The sequence below is a fragment of the Sciurus carolinensis genome, chromosome 1 (assembly GCF_902686445.1).
Source record: "Sciurus carolinensis chromosome 1, mSciCar1.2, whole genome shotgun sequence".
In the NCBI taxonomy this organism is placed as follows: domain Eukaryota; kingdom Metazoa; phylum Chordata; class Mammalia; order Rodentia; family Sciuridae; genus Sciurus; species Sciurus carolinensis.
Window position 1 is genome coordinate 190,766,638 of NC_062213.1, and position 19,936 is coordinate 190,786,573.

The following is a 19,936-nucleotide window of genomic DNA, read 5'->3' on the forward strand; positions in this document are numbered from 1 at the left end:
GAATGCAAAATGCACACATTCACATACTTACATATACATAAATATATACATATATGTTTCCTTTACAAAGCTTCAAAGGTTGCATTACCAGCATGCAAACCTCTTTTTCCATGGAAATGCCTAATACTGACAAGGAATGTCTAAAATACTTAGAGACATATTTCCAAAAAACTGGACTCTTCTCTTCTTGGCTCTTAGGGAATTTTCCTGACAAACTTCTACCAATGATCACTTAAAAAAAAAAAAAAAAAAAGTTTACACCCACATTGGTAATACACATTTAAAACGTACTAATAAAATGGCCAGCTCGAATTAAGAAAAATGAGAAGAAAAAAAGAATCCCACAATAAAATCTAGACCCTTACAAGGTGGAGTTTAGCTTTTTGTATTCTTTTTCAGCCATATAATGTTGCATCACTTTAAATCAGAAGCAGCATATCATCCAAGATATTTGCAAATAATATGTCACGTTTCCCAGCTGCTATCTTTAAATGCAATTTGTACTAATCTGAGTTCTAGTTCAAAAGCATCTGGACGATCCTGAGGGTTTGCGGCCAGCATTTCTTTAATCAGTTGTTTCATTCGCCCATTCATAGACTTTTTCTTCACAGGAATTAGAAGTTCCATTTTGGGATTTTCCAAAAGTGCCTCCCCAACTGGCACAATTTCAGTTCCTTGTTTTACATAACTCCCCAAGAGTTCCTTTTTTGTCTCTGTGTCTATGAAGGTGATCCTTTCCAGCATGGCCCAGATGATAATCCCCAGGGCAAAGATGTCAGCTTTTGCTGTATAGTGTCCCTCCCATACTTCAGGAGCCATGTAGAAATCTGTTCCACATGCCGTGGAAAGGAAACACTTGTTTACGCTGACAGGTTCTTCTGGGTTCTGCCCAGAGGCTGAACAAACTTTACTTAGACCAAAATCGGCCACTTTCAATGTGGGTTCCAAGTCACTGGTATCCAACCTGCTTTGAGAAATCAGGATGTTGTCTGGCTTCAGATCCCGGTGGATGATCTGGTTTTTATGCAAGAAGGCCAGGGCACTGCTCAGCTGAAGCATGAAGCTGGTGTTAGTTTTCCGATTGGGTTTCCTGGACAACAGATACTCATTCATATCTCCTCCGTCACAAAAATCCATCACAAACCACAAATAATAGGCGCTTCTGGGATCAAAGGCAATTTCTCCTTTTAATGAAGTCTCTACAAGCTGTAAGGGGACAAATGGATCACAATAATTTAACAGGTTATGTAATTTAATTATAGAAAAATAATAACTGATTCCAAGATTGAGTCTTCAGATTTTGTTTTGTTTTTGCAATGCTGAGCATTGAACCCAGGGCCTCATGCATGCTACTACACTGGGCTTTACCCAGTGGTCTTCAAGTCTTCAGTTTTAAGTGGAAATTCCATTTTTTTTCCTTTTATTTTTGTGATGCTAGGGATTGAACCCAGGGGCACTCTAACCCTGAGCTATATCCCACCCTTTTTTTTTGAATCAGTGTATTGCTTAGTTGCTGAAGAAGGCCTTAAACTTGTGATCCTCCTGCCTCATCTCTGGAGTAGCTGGGATTACAGGTGTGAGCCACCTTGCCTGGCTGTCAGGAATATTTTATTTGGTCAGTGCTTTCATATGTGTTTTAAACTTGAGTACTTCAAACTATCACTTTGTCCCTAATAAATACATATCAAATCTCCATGCCAAGAGGCAAAACTTTATTTTATTTTTTGGTACTGGGGATTGAACTCAGGGGCACTTGACCACTGAGCCACATCCCCAGCCCTATTTTATTTAGAGACAGGGTCTCACTGGGTTACTTAGCACCTCCCTTTTGCTAAGGCTAGCTTTCAACTTGTGATCCTCCTGCCTCAGCTTCCTGAGCCCCTGTGATTATAGGTGTGCGCCACTATACCTGGTGCAAAACTTTATTTTAAGCAGTTTTATTTTGAAAAGCTATGGCCTACGTTTTCTGTACATGTCAATGGAGCTGAACCCTACCCTTCACCTGGCTTATCATTTTATGAAAAGACCATAGTGCTTTAAAAACATTTGTTGCTTGGTGTCCTTTTCAGACCTATGGGTTTAAGAAAAAAAATAAAAATAAAGAGTTGTTGAAGAATGAGTGAATTGGGGCTGGGGTTGTGACTCAGTGGTAGAGTACTTTGCCTAGCATGTGCATCACATATAAATAAATGAATAAAACAAAGGTCCATCAATATCTAAAAAAAAAAAGTGAATGAACTGATAACTTTGCATTTAAATCTACTGATACTTCTTGTCATTTGGGCCTGCAGGAGCACAGAACACCCTTCCATGCCATCCCCCTCACAGCAAACCCCAGCAATTGCATTAGACTGCAGATGTCTCTTTTGCATGTGTTTTCCCTGTTACATGGGTTTGCCAGTGAGACCCAGAAAATGAACAAACAGAAAGATACAGATCACACTATTATTTACCAGGTGGTTTCCTAAACAGTGTTGAACAATGCAGAGTCCCAGTATTCAAATGGTTTAGAGAAAGGCCAGACAGCAAATATTTTAGACTTGGTAAGCATCATGCATTCTTTCTTCTTTCTTTCCTGTCCTTTTTTTCACAAGTCTTAAAAAATGTAAAAACTATTTTTAGTATCCAGGCTATAAGAAAACAGCTATGGGCCTCTAGTTTATAGCTACAGAAATACTGTACCTGACCTACTTATTTTCATGGGGTGGGGGATATTAGCCACTGGTTCTCTTGCCTAAAGTCCTTCAATGGTTTCCTTGTTCTTTCAAAATATAGTCCAAACTCTTTAACATGGGCTATAGGACGTTGTATGTTCTGGCTTCTGCTGACCCTTTTAGCATCCTCTCAAACAGTTCTTCTCTTTGTACACTACAGAATTACTATCTTCTTTCAGTTCTTAAAATGCTTCATGCTTTTTGTTTTAATACCTTAGTATGTAGTTTTTTCTGCCTGGGAAGCTTTTTTCAATCACTAATCTTGCTAATGACTACTGACTCTACAAGTTTTTTTTTTTTTTTCTAATTTTTTTTAACCCCACCTATTTTTTTTAAATTTATTTTTATGTGGTGCTCAACCCACTGCCTCACACATGCTAGGCAAGCATTCTATGACTGAGCCACAACCCCAGCCCTGACTCTACAAGTTTTAATTAAACATTTCATAATTCTTGAACCCCAGGATCATGTCAGGTTCCCTATTATATTTTCCTTTACATCCTATAAATGTCTCATCCTTGACATTTACCATATTTATACAGACTGGTCACTAAGTTCCTATGCATGGGACTGTATCCTCTGTTAATTGTTAAGTTCTCCTAGGCAAGGTTTCTAGCTATTATAACTGATTAAGGAAGACTGGAAAAACATGGAGAAAAATTAATATTTTTATAAAGAATGTAGAAGACCATGCATAAGGAATCTGTGGTCACACTACAAATTTATTTGTCTTTACTGGTCGTAAATATTGGTTGTTTTTACTACTAGATATCACTTTTTTGCTAGATATGTTGATGAATGTGTGGTAAACTACATAAATCCATAGAAAAGACAATTAAAATACAGGTCCCTATTACTGAGTACTTCCTATGAGCCAAGTATTATTTCTGTAGCATCTCTAATTTTTCTTGTTTTTTGGTACTGGAGATTGAACCCAGGGGTGCTTGAGGCACTTTACCACAAGCTACATCCCCAGTCCTTTTTTTTTTTGAGACAGGGTCTCATTAAGTTGCTGAGGATGCCCTTGAATTTTCCATCTTCCTGCCTCAGCCTCTTGAGTCACTAGGATTATGGGTGCGAGCCACCATGCCCGGTTCATCTCTAATTTTGACAACTCCCATGCAAAGTAAAAATTATTTCTACTATTTTACATATGAAGAAACAGATGTTTGGAAAAGTTGGGTTATTTGTCCAAGATCATTCTGACAGTAAAAAGTGCCAGGAGGTCTGTTAGGCTTTAAAAAAAGAGGCTGGGTGTGGTGGTATATGTCTGTAATCCCAGTCACTTTGAGAGGCTGAGGCAGGAGGATTGCAAGTTTAAAAGCTAGTCTCAGAAACTTGGTGAGGCCCTAAGCAAATCAGTGAGATCCAGTCTCAAAGAAAAAAAAAGAAAAGATAAAGGGCCAGGGCCAGGGATGTGGTTCAGTGGTTAAGTGCCTCTAGGTTCAATCCCCAGTACCACCACCCAAACCCCCAAAAGAGAAAAGAAGATTTACTAAACAAAAAGGCAATTTAGATTTAAAAAACTCATTAAGTCTGGTAGTACTTTACATCTTAAAACCTTGAAAGACCAGCTAATGCCTAGTTACTATAATGGTTGCTATCTGGATTTAGCACTAAGGTAAATGTTTAAATGTCTTTGCTTTTCCACCCAAAAGAGATTATTTCCTTTTAGTTTCTAAAACTCAAAGTTCTGCAAAGCGCTATCCACTTTTAAGAGGAAATGTGGTTTGCCTAGCATTTGTGAAGTCCTAAATTCAATCTCCAATACCACACACATACAAAAAGGGAATGTACTAAGAATGTTTCCAGTATTTTTTTTATCAATGCAACTTATATAATAAGCACTTTTAGAAAAGCCAACAATAAAATGAATAGAGGCCAAACAGTTGTGTTAATTCACTGTGCTGAGAAAACTGCAGTGTATAAAGTGCTAAGTTGCAATAGATATTCTTCAGAATGTTTGTTCACCATACAATACTTGCAAGTTTTCAATTAGACATATCAATTTTTTTTGTCATTCCTAGTCCAAAGGTTTTGTTGTTTTAAACACACTTTAATTTTTTATTTTAAAAGTCATATTTTTTTGTTTTTTATTGGTACATTATAATTACACATAATAGTGGAATTCATTGTTACATATTTGTACATGTCATGATATAACAATATAATTTGGTCAATATCGTTCCCCAATATTAAACACACTTTTTTTTTTTTTTTTTTTAAAAACACACTTTTAAATGGTAAAAGTCTGGTGGTCAATTCTGAATGTAGATATACTCGAGGAAAGTTGTTTCCTTTTCTAAGAGACTGGCCTGAAGAAATTCTGCTCTGCTCTTTAGCTATGCCTAACTTTCTTAACTATCTTTTCTATTCAGTGATTAGAGAGCTCTAAGAGATTTTGACTTTGGTAGAAGTCAACCTTAAAAAAAAAAATGCTTTTCAATTTTCCTATGCTACAAAAGAATAATCTGGAAGAGAGCATAAAGCTTTAGTTATCAGATAGTTTTAGCTAAACCAGGTGCAGTACTGCACACATGTAATCCCAACAACTCCAGAGGCTGAGCCAGGAGAATTACAAGTTCATGGCCAGCCTCAGTAATTTCAAGAGGCCCTAAGCAACTTAGCTAGACCCTGACTCAAAATTAAAAAATCAAAAGGTCTAGGGATGTGGTTCAGTGGTTGAGTGCCCTGGTTTCAACCCCTGGTATGGAAAAAAAAAATTAAAAAATAGAAGTCTGCTAAGTTCGGCTCCCAATCTGACACATGCTAGGTAGGTGACTGTGGATAAGTTCATTATTCTAAACCTTAATGTCTTTATTTGTAATAAAGATAAACTACCTCATAGGATTGCTTTGAGAAACTTTCCTTAAAGCACTCAAGCACAGAGCATGGAACCAAGTAGGGACCCAAATGTTAGCTACTGCACTGTTAATAACATTCAGGTGAGAAATCACATGCTTCATAAAAATTAACTGGAATTGCATGGGTTAGAAACCACATAACCCTCCAAAACATCAAAGGTTTATATTTATAACCATGATTTATAAAAGAGTTGTCCAATTACCTATGGGTATTGCTATTGGTGGGGAGATTTTCCTTTTTTTCAGTCTTAGGTTCTAAGAAAAGTTATTTCAAAAAAGTGAACTTATTAAACTAGTCTCAAGCATTTCTCCAGTTTCTATCTTGCCCTATTCCTATGCAGACTGGCAAGTACCATAGTGTAACAGGTGGCTTATGTTATTTTTAGGTATGTGCATCACAAGTTTAAATAAAACCTTGTTTTAAAGCAAACATCTATTCTTGGCAGATCTCTATCAACTCCTAACTATAAAACATCTGCATTTAAAGGGAGAAGTTCATCTGACCCTTTCATTCCTCTTCTTGGTGACCGATGTTATGTTCATATCTTTTCTATTTCCCATCCAATAATACATACCTGTAAGTAAAGGGAAGAATTAGAGCCATGGGACATCTTTTGCACCATCCCATCTTTTTGCAGGATGCATTCCTCCAGGTGAATCACATTTGGATGTTGGCTCTTGATACTGCTTAGTGCCCAGAATTCACGAAGTGCTAGTTCAACATTTTCAGGTGCGTGGCATCGAATTTTCTTCACTGCCACCCGTGCAGAGGTCTTTCTGATGACTGCTTCATACACAACACCGTAACTACCTCGGCCTACCTCCCGTATTAGATCGTACTTTGGCTGGCTACTCACCATCTTCAAGGTCGAGGTTTCTGGAAAAATCAATAAAGTGCTCTATTGAAATTAGGTACATCTACTGGCTGTGTTTCTTCTTGTATAGAGGGATTTATTTATCATCTGGCTTATTATCTGTAGTGCTTAAGGATATTTTCTATACTTTGGGCAAATCTAACTCTAATAATAAAGCTAACATTTAGGTAGTACTTACCATATAATAGGAACTGTTTCAAACACATTATAATATTATATTCATTTAATCCTCACATTATGGTCATTTTAGAAGAAATTAAAGCCCAGAGATATTAAGTAAAATCCCAAGGTCAAATAGCTAGTAACTGGTTATCCTGGACTTTGAAATCTGACCATCTGGGTCAGACATCCATGATTCTGACCACTGAACTATACTGCTTCTTCTATGAGCTGCTTGAAAATGTGATTGTTAAAAATAAATCCCCAAATTCAGCATTTTTACTTACTGATCATGAAAAAACAAACAGGAAGGCAAAATCCCAGTCTCTCCTTAAGACTAACCTACACACAAAAGATCATGAAACAGCAAAAACAGAAAACCCTCACAGTTAGAAATACAAACACCAGGCTTATGTTTTGGGACTGAAAGTGAACCAGATCATTTACAGAACTGAAAATGTTTTTATTATTTAAAAATAAATAGCCAAACCATATATGTTCATTTTTATTTGTTTCTTATATTATTTCCTTATTTCTTGCAAAATAAATGAAAATAAAGTTTGTGGAGAAGAGCTGTTTTTTAAAAAATAAGGCTACTAAGAATATGGCTACCTGCCCGGCTCTGTGGCGAACACCTGTAATCCCAGCGGCTTGGGAGGCTGAGGCAGGAGGATCGTGAGTTCAAAGCCAGCCTCAGCAACTTAGTGAGGCCCTAAGCAACTCAATGAGACCCTGTCTCATAAATAAAATACAAAAAAGGGCTGGGGATGTGGCTTAGTGATTAAGTGCCAGTGGGTTCAATCCCTGGTACCAAAGAAACAAAAAATAAAAATAATAATAAAAAAAGAATATGGATACCTTTTTTATTATTGTTAACAATAGCTATTTAGTTCTAGGTCATTTTTGCCAAAACAAACAAACAAACAAACAAACAATCCTACACATCAAGGGGAATTCTGACAACGTTCTTTTGAATTCGACTTGATAAATCTTTTAAAAGCAGGAGCAAAGGCCCTGCACACACATGCTCATGTATTGAATAGAAAAAGTTCAAAGCGTACCTTCTCACTCCCCATTCTCATTTGTAGGTTGTCACCATGGGCAAGGAAGATAACCTGAGATTGTACGATATTTATCTTGTACAACTGGGGAAACAAAAATCGACTGACTCTGGAGGCTGAGAAGTAGGAAACAGCCCCTTTATATCTACAGGGCAGATCTGGGGACGAGAACGCCTGCTTCTGCGACGCCCCAAGTCCGCTTCCTCAACCTGGGCAGCACCCTTCCAATCCCTCTCCGCCCTGGAGGCCGATTTCCTGCCCGGCACTGGGGCAGGCAGGCTTCTGCGCTGCGACCGCCGATGCGGCGCGTCCCCAGCGGCTCGCTCTCGGAGGCAGCCCTCCTCTCCCGCTGGGTGCAGTGACCCCCTAGGAAGCGGCCCCTTCCTGAATCAGGAACGAGGAAGGCGGCTTGAAATCCCCGCAACCCCGGGTCCAGAGAGCGCGCGGGCGCACGCCGTGCGAACCGAGGTGACTTACGCTGGCATCTCCCGGGCCCTCCTGCCTGCCGTGCTCACCCAGCGCTGGACGCCGGCCGGCCGGGCCATACACCTGCTGGTGCCGGGGGAGGGCCGGCCGGGGCCAGAGGTGCTGCCCGACGCGGCGGCTCGGGCCACGCTCCTGGCTAAGGATCGGGCCGTCCCCTCCGCGGCCGCGACCCGATGAGACCCTGCGGGGATCCTCCCGGGGCCCTGCGCCCCCGGAGCCGATCCCGCGGCGGCCTGCACTCCTCGGGGCTGCGGGCGGAGCGCCGGGGCCCGGGGAGTGGCCCTGGCGTGAGAGGAGGCCGCTGCCGGGGCCGGTGGCCTGAAGCGCGGGCCTTGCCCGCGATGACTCCGCTGTCAGGTCTGTGACAGGCCTGCGGGGAGGAGAGGCGCGTGCGGGGCCGGCGGCTCTGCGGCGGGACCTCCGTGCCGCGCCGAAGCGCCTGCTTTACCTCAGGGTAGCCGCCGCCGCTGCTCCCTCTCACGGGCTCTGCAGGCCGCCATTATCGGGCAGCTCGCGCCTCCGCCGCCGCCGCCTCCAGTCAGAGGCCGGCGCGCGCCCCCGTGGTGCGCGCAGACACACCCCCTCACGCCGGCGGCCCCGCCTCCCTCCGGCTTTCCGTAGCGCGCCGCGCCGCCGAGCGCCGCCTACGGGGCGAGCGCCGCCTGCTGGGCGCGCGCCCGGGGCCCGCTCCCCGCTCCCAGCTCCCCGTCGCTGCGCTCGGGTCCTGCGGCTGTGCGGAGCCCGGCGTCGCCCGAGGTGTGCGCGCTGCGGAGCACACCACTGGTGCCCCTCCCCGCAGGGGTGGTCGGCCCGGGAGACCGCTCCACGCCCGGCTCTGTCACCCGCAGCCGCTGCGGGCGCGCACGGCCCGCGGTCCCGGGAAGGGTCTGCGGCGGCGGGTCGCGGCCTAGCGGTGCGCGCGCCCGGGCCTGCCCGCCCCCTTCCGACCTACCGAGCTGCGGGCTGGCGTGCGGGGGTCGCTGGGGTGGGACTCCTGGTGCATCTTCCTCCGCTCCGGCCGACGGCACCTGGGGAACGCGGAGCTTTGCAGCGGGCTCGCGGGGAGGCGAGGCCCAAGCTGGGAGGCCTGGCGGGCGCCCCGCCGGGAGGGAGGCTGCACCTTTTGTCCGAGTCACTGAGCCATGTTTGCGGGCGGCGCAGTTGCCGAGGCGGCGGCGCGGGGCTGGGTGCGATCATCTGGGCAGACGCCGTCCCCTGCTCCGCCGGCGCGGTGGTATCTCCCTTAAAGAAGCCGGCGCCTCATTGTTCGCCGGCCGCTGGGAGTCGGGGCGCCCTGCCGGGCGCGGGAGGGAGGGCGCGGAGGCGGCCGCACCTGGCTGCAGCGCGCGCCAAGCCCGGCCTGGCGGGCTCTGGGAAAGGGTCCGGATCCAGCTGGGACGGCGCGCAGAGTCTGGCCACGGTCTGCCAGGACGGCCGTCCAGGGGACGAGCAGTCCGGGGGCGCTTGGCCGCCGGAGTCCTCCGGCCACCCCACATCTGTCAATCAGACCCCGGCATGCGGCCGGCCTGACAGCCAGCCCGGGCGGGCAGCCACTCAGACACCTGGACCGCTCGGCCATCCCCTAGTTACCCAGATCAGTGAACATCCTCCAGAGGAGTGTCCGCTCCTTCCCCGATTTTCCTGCTCCCACGGCTTGTGAGGAAGGTGGTTCTGGTTCCCAGTTCTGCCTAGGGCATAATGTGCAGAAGAATTCCTTCACTGCTCTCAGGATCTACCATTTTATTTTTTGTCGTCCATGTATGGCCCTCTGAGTCTGAGACTGGGTTAGGTCTTTTTGTAAATCATCTCTCTCAAGCCTAACCAAACCCACCAGGGCAGGCTTTGTTACTAACCCTAATTTTACAGAGAAAGAAGCCGACTTCTGCCTCATTTGACCAAAAGGAGTCAGTTTTGAATACCCACTTCCCTGGTGCAATAACTCCCACCTACCACCCAATAAACCGCATGCAGCAGCAAGAAACACCCCAACGTGGTGTCCTCTGTTCTGATTTTTGTCCTCAGTGCCTCCTTATACCCGTCTTCACCTGTTTGCTGGAAATACTCCAGCCAAAACTTGTTTCCTGCCCTGGAAAGTAGGTGGTGGCGGTGGTGGGATTATGGAAAACTCTGTAGACTGCTAGTTGGGTACTAGTGTGGCTTATTGATGGGAATCGGGCTGATCACTTGATCAGAGTGGCCTTTTCCTTTTGTCTGTCTCAGTCATTAAATATCATCGGCGCTTCTCCTCTCAAGCTCTCTCAAGCTGGCTGCAGAACAGTTAAAATCCCTCCCTCCACAAGATAGGCAGACTCTAGAGTCTGAGGTAGATTTAACTGTTGTGGAGCCTGAAACTTAAAATAATTGGGGATGTCCAACACATCGTTGGGACATTTGAAAGGGTCTCTGCAAGTGAGGACTCTGAAGCTTCAGTTTTATTAGCTTCAGAGTGAATCTGTCCCTGCTTATTATGGAATATCATTGTTTTGTTATTTGCTTTCTTCTAGACAAGAATTCCTGGGGACAAGAACCTTGTCTGTGATTCATCTCTGCAGCCTCCTCAATCTGATATGGTATAAAAAAAATGTATCTGAGGCCAGCATCTCACACTTTGCTGGTGAGAAGGCAAAATGATAAAATTTCTCAAGAAAACTTGGCAGATAAAACCATGTTACATATGTATTTACCCTTTGACCCAATAACCCTAGGTCAACTCTTAGACTTCTTGGAACTTATCCTAGCGACATACGCTAAAATACAGAAATACTTGTGCATTATGGCATTAGTTAATAGCAAATGATTGAAAACTGCTCCTATGTCTGATAATAAAGAACTAGTTTAATGTAGTACATACATAGAGTGGAGTACTATGCAGTCATAAAAAGATATAGGGAAGATTCATCTACCAATCATATTAATATGGTGTGATCTTCATATATATTGTTAGATGAAATAAGCAAGTTGTATATTAGTGCTTATAGTGTGCTTGATACCTTCTGTTTGTGGAATGGGGAGACAAATGTATTAATTACTCATATTTAAAAAGACAATGGAATATATCCCAAGTGTTGGGAGTTATCGACGAACCAAAACTGCTCCCCTTTACATCTAACTAACACCAAGTTTCTAAAAATGGTTGCCTACGTGCAGGGTGTAGATAAGGATGGAAATGAGACATTATAGTTACTATTCTGGAGACTTGCAAATGTTTTTGCATATTTATAAAATATTTCAAAAAGGGATAAAACACTACATGAAAATTAAAAACATGAAAACATGAAAATGAACTGTTTGTCTGTCAGAGTGGTGGCATAGCTACACCAAGGAAATCATTTCACATGACTGTAGAAGTATTTTGACTATATCTCCTATGAGATGTAGTCCAAGAACAACTAAATCAGCATAGAAATAAAATTGTATTGGTTAGCTTTATTCTTGCTATTTTAAAAACACATTTTAGTTGTTGATGGATTTTTATTTCTTATTTATATGCAGTGCTGAGAATTGAACCCAGTTCCTCACATGTGTGAGGCAAGCGCTTTACCACTAAGTTACAACCCCAGCCCATGATATTGCTGTTTTGAAACTATGATATTGTGAGATAAAGCAAATAAATAATTATGTTAATGGCATTGAGAACCTTGATTTTTCAGTATATGAGAAAAAGTTCCAAGTATAAAAGAAGCTTAAGGTAAATTTATATCTGAATTAGATAGTGGTATAAAATATACATTTTTCTTTTAAAAATGTGTTTTTCAGCTCTACTGGATAGGCCCACAAACAATGACCAACTCAGTAGTAATGTACACTCTTCAGGAACAGATTTGGACTCTAAGAACCATTTTCTAGTTTAAAAAAAAAAAAAAAAAAACAGAAAATCAAGTCTTTGATAAATGTCAGATTCCAGATATGGAACAGGAAAGATGAATTTGGGTCATCTTGTACCTGGAAGCCAGGAAACTATCATGACCAAGGAACCAATTCAAGGGGTTCCCCACTGACCAAAGATGGAAAAATTTAAACACTAAGAGAAAAAGAATTGCTTCAGTAGATTATAACACATAAAACTTGTAAAATCCATTAACTTATAATTACTTAAGGAAAGCAACTCATTTGTTACCACCAGCACAAGGGGAAATAATTACTTTTCTGGCTTGTTAGGTATAGTATTCCTGGCAACCAAATAGTAGGTAAGAAAGGGTTACTTCTGTAGAAGAATTCCAACTTGTGAACAAAGAAGAAATGATAGGACCATAAAAGCAGTTTTTCAAATGGTGATGAAATAATGATCTTTAAATGATGCTAAAACAGTTGGGTGAAAGTTTTGGGGGAACTTTGTAGAGTTTAGGCTGATGTTTGCTAAATCACTTAGCTGGGGATATAGTTGTCTCCGTGAGATATTCTTGCCTAAAAAAATGAAAGAATCCAAGCCTATCCAGCCAAAATCTGATTACCTGTTCAGAAGAAATATGGAGGATAGACAGAGACCACAATCAGGCAAACTCTAAATGTGGGACCTCCTATAGGACAAGCCTGGTTTCTCCAACACAATCAGGGCATTAAGTTACAAAGGGAAAGTAGAGTGTCAAAACCTGAAGCTCGACAGACTCATCAAATGCCGTGATGTCATTTGGATCTGGATTCTAGTGAACCAACAGTCAAACATCTTTGGGACACGTTAAGCAATTTGAAGACAAACTGGTAGATTGAATTCATGGTGCTTGTGGAAGTGAGTCTTGGACTGGTGCAGCACTCTGACACAGGTCGGATGGAATCAGGCCTGGATGTACTTTAAAATACTCCACAAGCAGCACAGAAAGGGGAAGATTGGCAAAATAGTGATCGTTGTTAAAACATAGTTATGGGTACATGAGGTTCATTATACCATTCTACTTTTGTGTGTTTGAATTTTTTCTAAAAGAAAAAGACAATCGGGCTGGGGAGATAGCTCAGTCGGTAGAGTGCTTGCCTTGCATGCACAAGGCCCTGGGTTCGATCCCCAGCACCGCAAAAAGAAAAAAAAAAAAAAAAAAAAAAGAAAAAGACAATCGTTCAAAACATGAAATCCCTGGTTTGGCCAAGTAGGAACTTAGACGTAGCAATCCTGCCCTCTTGTGGCAGATTGCATCAGTGCAGTGGGGGCCTATGCTTTAGTAAAGCAGGTCTGAATTCCCAGGTAAGATCAAGTCCCTTTTTTTATCTCACAAGAACCCAAGAAGTGAATAAGACTAGCATAACACTTTACAGCTGAAGAAATGGAGACTCGGAAGGACTCAGTAACTGAGGTTACCAGTAAGTCAGTGGCAGAGCTATGCTCCTGGAACCTTTGAATTCCAGGTCCCAAGCCCAATAAATGACTGAAGCTTTCTTTATCTAGCCACAAGAACAGTCACCTGGGGCAAATGGAAATGCTCCCAGTTGGAATGGATCCACAGGAATCAGGTTGTCAAGGAGTCATTTCACACATAAACTGTACATAAATTAGTAGAAGTAGGTAATACAAATAAATGTTTATATTCAGAGATGGTCACCTCCAGCTTGGTACCCAGGTGAGGCCAGTGGGGATGGTTCCCTTTGTCATCTCCTCTAAGGTGATGCCGCACCCTTGTTCTGGGGCTTGAGAGACTCTGGAGCAAGGGCAGGGGTTCTCTCTTGGGCAGGAAGGGGCTTGTGGGGCTGGATGTCCTTGGCCTGCATGCAGAAGCTTCTCTCTGGGTGTTCCTTGATTGGCCACCCATATAAGGCTCGCCTTCCTGTCCCACAAAGTGATTGACCAGTAGAACAAGAAGAGAGCTGGGCCATGTTCAGAGTATGACAATGTCAGGATCCTAGGAAACTGTTTTTTTTTTTTTTTCAAATTTTAAAATTCTTTTTAGAGATGCATGATAGCAGAGTGTACTTTGACATACATACATGAAGTACAACTTCTAATTAGGATCCTATTCTCGTGGTTGTACATGATGTGGAGTTACACTGGTCATGTATTCATACTATGAACACAGGAAAGTTATGTCCGATTTATTCTATTGTCTCTCCCGTTCCCATCCTCCATTCCTTCTCTTCATTCCCCTTTGTCTAATCCAGTGAACTTCTGTTCTTTCCCCTATTGTGTTAGCATCTGCATATCAGACAGAACATTCAGCCTTTGTTTTTTTTGGGATTGGTTTATTTCACTTAGCATGGTAGTCTCCAAGTTGCTTCCATTTACTGGCAAATGCCATGATTTCATTCTTCTTTATGGCAGATAATATTCCATTGTGTATATATACCACATTTTCTTTATCCATATCAACCTAGGTGTTGAAGGACACCTAGGTTGGTTCCATAGCTTAGCTATTGTGAATTGAGCTGCTGTAAACATTAGTGTGGCTGCATCCTACTAGTATACTGATTTTTTTTTCTTCTTTTATTTATTTATTTTTTTGGTACCAAGAATTGAACTCAGGGGCACTTAACCACTGAGCCACATCCCCAGTCCTTTTTAATGTTTTATTTAGAGACAGGGACTCACTGAGTTGCTTAGTGCCTTGCTAGGTTGCTGAGGCTGGCTTTGAACTTGCGATCCTCCTGGCTCAGCCTCCCAAACTGCTGGGATTACAGGCATGCGCCACTGAGCTCGCCTATAGTATGCTGGTTTTGAATCCTTTGGATATATACTAAGGAAAGGGATAACTGGGTCAAATGGCTGTACTCTTCCAAGTTTTCTGAGGAATCTCCATAGTGCTTTCTAGAGTGGTTGCACCAAGATCCTGGGAACCTGTAAAATGCACCCCCAAAACTAATCAAAGCTTCCATGTGGCTTTGAGACTGGAAGGGAAATGAATCGCAGCCTTGTATCCAAAAGAAGAAAATGGGTTGGAAATGGAATGTTCACTAATGACTGGCACAACTTACTCGATGCATCAGCTGCCTCTATGCCCATTAGCCAACGTGGGAAGTATCTATGGGACAGAAAGTTGAGAACCGTGGGAGAGTCGCATCTGTCTCCCTGGAAAGGGGAAATGGAACTTTTCCCTATGAAGAAGGGCTCTGCGCTGCTCTATGTAATAAAATGAGCTTCTTTTGAGTCTGAAAAAAAAGTTAATATTCATATTTCTTCCTGTGCCAGGCTCTGTGCAAAGTGCGGTCTGTTGGTGACCTCAGGACGTCTGCAGTTGCCCCCTGAGGCATGAACTACTCACCTATGACTGAGGAAACCCACGTCCTAAGACAGAGGACTCATCCAAAGTCACCTTGCTTGGAAATGTCAGAACTGGGACTTGAACTCGGGTCTGGTTCCAATACATATGTGGTACGTTGATGTGGGGGTTTGCCTTTTGTTTTCGAGAGGGGATCTTGCTCTGTTGCCCAGGCTGGACTCTGAACTCCTGAGCTCAAGGGACCCCCCTACCTCAGTCTCCTGAGTAGCTGGGATGGTACAGGTGCCTGCCACCCCTCCTGGTTCCATGTGGGATGTTTGTTTGTCAGTGTGTGTTTAGAGCTGGAAAAGTTTATTTGGGGTTGACCATTTCAGAAATCCCAGTCCATAGATGGCCGACTCCATTCCTTGGGGCCTGAGATGAGGCAGAACATCATGGTGGAAGTATATGGTGGAGGAAAACAGCTCAGGACTTGGAGGCAGGAAGCACAGAAGTATGCTTTCTAAAACTTTATTCGTAGAGCAGTTTGTAGAAAAATTGAGTGGGAATTACAGAGAGTTCCCATATACCCCAGTCCCCAAGGCACATGTTAGTTCCCGTTCCCGCCAGACTGCTAACTGCTCTGTAGAAATTCTGGAGGTCTCATTGCTTTGTTAGGGACCTAGTATCCTCAGAGCCAGTCAGGAGGTGTTGACAAAGTGCCCCAATAAAATGATGAAGGACAAGTGGCTGGGCCTGCCAGTTAGTGTTGAGGGAGCAGCTCCTCCTCAGTGTGCCCTGCTCCCTCCCAGCCCCAGAGCCCCAGCCCCATCTCTGCAGCTGTCTGCAAAGTGAGGGGTTCTGACTACTCATCTCTAAGGCGCTTTCCAGCTCTGGCCTTTGGTTCTTCAGTCTGCCCCTCCCCTGTGCTTGTACCCCAAAGTCTGAATGTCTATTTCTGGTGCAGCCCCCAGACAAGTGAAGCAGGGGCCCAAACAGGTCGTGTGCCAGATTCAGCGTTAGCTTTGGAAGGGTCCCGGTGACAGCCGGAGCAGATGGTCACGGCCCAGCTCTGCATCTCCCGACATGGCTCCAAGAGGTGCTGGGAGTGTCCCCATCTGAAAACCACAGCGATGAAGGGTTAAAGGCTGCAAGGGAGGGTCCCAAGGGCGTCCCAGACAGAGGAGGCAATGACTCCTCAGCAGGTTCTGAGAGGCTTGGGCCTCCTCCGACCTTTCTGTCTTCTCTGGATGTTTCTGTCATAAGGACAGGATTTCAACTCCAGTTGACTTCAATGGAATGCTTGGTACACGTGCCTGAGAAGAATGGAGATGGGAGGGCTAGCTTCAGGAAGGGTTTAATTCAATGGCTCATATGTCTCGAGTTAGTATCCTCTCTTCCACCTCAAATGATTTGACCTCTCTTAAGGCTAGTATATTAATCAGTTTTTCATTACAGTAGCAGAATACCTGAGGCAGGTTACTTTATAAATAAAAGAGGTTTATTTTGTCTCATGATTCTGGAGACACAAGGGTATGGCACCGGCTCTAGTGAGGACCCCCCTGGGCTGCATCACATCTTGGTAGAAGTGCATGGGTAATTTTGTGTTTTTCCTTTTGTGACTGGCTTCCTTCACTTAGCATAATGTCTTCAAGTTTCATTCATGCTAGAGAAGGTATCAGAATTTCATTCCTTTTAAGGTGGAATAATATTTCATTTTATGTTCATACCACATTGTACTTATCCTTCCATCCACTGATTTTTGTTTATCCATTTATTCCTCTCCAGAAACACCACCCTCCAGGAGCTGCAATATGTTTGGCTACCTGGAAGCTTCCAGAACTCTGTCCTTTGAGTTTTGTCTTTTCTTTTCTTTTTTTTTTTTCTTGATTCATTGTACACATATAGGGTACAACTTTTCATTTCTCTGGTTGTACACGAAGTAGAGTCACACCATTTGTGTAATCATACATGTACATACAGTAATGATGTTTTTCTCATTCCATTAATCTTTCCTTCCCCCGACCCCTCGTTTCCCTCTACACAATCCATCTTTCCTCCATTCTTCCATTACCCCCTTCCCCCTGTTATGTATCATCATCCACTTATCAGAGAAAACATTTGGCCTTTGGTTTTTTGGGATTGGCTTATTTCACTTAGCATGATATTCTCCAACTCCATTCATTTACCTGCAAATGCCATCATTTTATTCTTCTTTGTGGCTGAGTAATATTCCATCATGTATATATACCACAGTTTCGTTATCCATTCATCTATTGAAGGGCATCTCGGTTGGTTCCATGTCCTTTGGATTTTTATGGAGGCTACATTCATCAGACTTCAAAATCTCTGCTTTCTAGGGAGGACAGCCTGAGGTACCAGGATACTTTCTGATAGTCATTTGGCTTCCCGTGCCAGTCTTGAGGCACACGTGGTCTAGTTTCCTAACTGCTCCTTTTTCTCTGTATTTCCTGAGCCTGACACTGCTCTGTGATCGAATCTGACTCTGTGGCTTGGTTATTGTCAGTCCCTTGATGAGAGGTGAGGTCCCTCTTAGCGTGCGTGCTCAGAGTCAGCGCTCTGACGTTGCAAAGTGAATCCCAACTCCCTGTCGCCGTGACTTCTCCCAGAGGAGCACAGCCCCGTGTGTCCTCAGGCCCTTTGGACTCCTTGTGGAGGTGCCCTTCTGCACCACTGGGTCATCCGGGGAGTCCCGCAGAACCCCGGGCTGGGAGGGCAGGTGCTGGAGCTCAGTGGACTGGTTCCACCGTGCACCCAGCGCTCGCTCTTCCCACTGCACACCTGTTCACTGCTGGCCGGCCGCACGGTCCTGTAGGTCCTGTAAGAAGCCCATCTGTCCATGTGGACCAAGAACCGTCTCAACAGCCAGTCCCACTTCCGAGAGTCTAGCATGAGGAACAAAATGTGACATTCAATGTAGCGTTATTGATGACGAGGAATTACGAGCAAAATATGTGCTAACAGTACACTTGGCCCTCTGTGGCCGCGGATTCAACCAAAATATTTGAAAAAGTTCCAAAAGCCACGCTTCAAGCACTATGCTGAGCCCTCGTGAATGCAGTGACGTGCCTGCAGACCCTTTGGGAGCCGCCTGCTGGCCTCCTCCCAGCTCCGAATTTCTCCCTTGTCCCTAGACGCTCTGCAGTCAGGCCTCCGACGGCTGCATCCGTACTGAACACGTCCAGAGTGTCCAGGGTTTTTCCTTGTCTTTCTCCCATGTGACACTGTCGACGTGTCACTTAGGTTGCATTAGGGATCACACATAACGTAGAGATGGCCTCGGGTACAGCGAGGACATGCCTAGGTCACCCGCGAACACTATGCCCTTTTACCTAAGGGACCTGAGATCCGCAGGGTGTGGCATCCCCGGGGATCCTGGATCCCATCCCTCTGATGCCAAGGGGTCATAGGGCCACAGCATCAAGCAGCCCTTAAAGCACGGGCATCCTCAAAGGAGCAGAGCTGTTCGTACAGCAAGATCAGTTTGTCCGGAAAACTCACCGAGGCTGGTGGAAGCCAGAGGGGGCGGGTGGTCATTGCCTGGGACGGGCGGACACCTTCCGAAGCAATGGGAGTGTTCTGCTTGTACCCAGTGGCAGTTACAAGGTGGCCGAGTGATAGAAATGCACCCAACTCACCCTTGGTGCTGCTGCGGTCCCTCTGTGTGATTTAGACCTCCGTGTCAAGGAGCAGTCCTGTGACCAGGACCCGAGGGCCGGGGCAATGGCAGCCCCCGGAGGGAAGAGCGAGGCCCGGAGCGGAGCCCTGACCCGCACGTGGCAGAGCCTCAGTTAAAACCTCCAGAACGGGGACAGGAAAGCGCTGGTGACAGGTCAGCTGAAAGGAAGAAGGCCCGCCGTTCTAGAGCGTTCCAGCGAACTGCGCAGGGGCGCTGTGGGAGGGAAGGGACGGAGGCACTCGGCTGCGTGCAGCCTGGGCTGCCGTCGGTATGCGCTGCGGGGGCTGAACCCAGGGCTCAGTAAGCCTCTTCTCTGAGCCCATCCCAGCCCTAGGCGGGGGCATTAGAAGGGATGGTTTCTAGGACTACTTTGGTGCATATCAATTTTCCATTTGTCCAGTGTCCTGTGTGCGACTTCACTTGGAAATAGCAGCCGACAGGCGCGGTGTGTGGTTACTCCACGCCGGGCCCTCTCGCTGCGGAAATGCACTTTACACAGCAGCTTATGTAATCGCGACACCAACCTGTCAATAGGTGTTCTTACCCATTTTACAGATGGAGAAACTAAGGCAATAGACGTTAAGGAACCCGCCAGAGGCCACACAGCATTAAGTGGCAGACCAGGAAGGTGGCCCATGAGCAGCCTGGGTCCAGAGGCTGCAGGCTAACCACTGTCACACTGCTCCTCAAAAGTGCATGTCAAAAGCCTTGATCTGGGGCTGGGGAGATAGCTCAGTTGGTAGAGTGCTTGCCTTGCAAGCACAAGGCCCTGGGTTCAATCCCCAGCACCGCAAAAAAAAAAAAAAGCCTTGATCTGAGGCCTTGGTGACAGGCGAGGCCAGGACCAATGCGCTTCTCTGCCCTCCGCTCCCTGTGATCGGCCCTGGCTCCTGGGAGACTCCAGAAGTGAAGCACCTCTGGAGCTGAGGGCCGGAGGCCGGGCGAGTACTGAGCTGAGACTC

At 45.1% G+C, this 19,936-nt stretch overlaps 1 protein-coding gene across 4 annotated transcripts; it reads right to left on the bottom strand.

The window, feature by feature from the left end:
* Positions 1–266: 266 nt before the first annotated feature.
* On the bottom strand, positions 267–9,262 carry Pdik1l (PDLIM1 interacting kinase 1 like). Of its 4 annotated transcripts, none has more exons than XM_047516040.1 (3): positions 9,112–9,262; positions 6,154–6,455; positions 267–1,206 (listed from the first exon to the last, which is right to left on the bottom strand). In XM_047516040.1, exons 2-3 carry the CDS (start codon positions 6,436–6,438, stop codon positions 466–468), a joined length of 1,026 nt encoding a protein of 341 aa, XP_047371996.1. In that variant the 5' UTR covers positions 6,439–6,455; positions 9,112–9,262; the 3' UTR covers positions 267–465. The 4 variants fall into 4 exon arrangements, with proteins under 4 accessions (XP_047371996.1, XP_047371990.1, XP_047371969.1 ...); XM_047516034.1 differs by having other exon boundaries at positions 8,608–9,262; XM_047516013.1 differs by having other exon boundaries at positions 8,151–9,262.
* Positions 9,263–19,936: the final 10,674 nt, after the last annotated feature.

Excerpts from the sequence above, each read along its gene's own strand:
- Pdik1l (XM_047516040.1), bottom strand. The coding sequence starts at position 6,438 with ATGGTGAGTAGCCAGCCAAAGTACGATCTAATACGGGAGGTAGGCCGA. Across the intron at positions 1,207-6,153 it reads ATTCTTCCCTTTACTTACAG|CTTGTAGAGACTTCATTAAA; the intron begins GTATGTATTATT and ends GTCCCCTTACAG.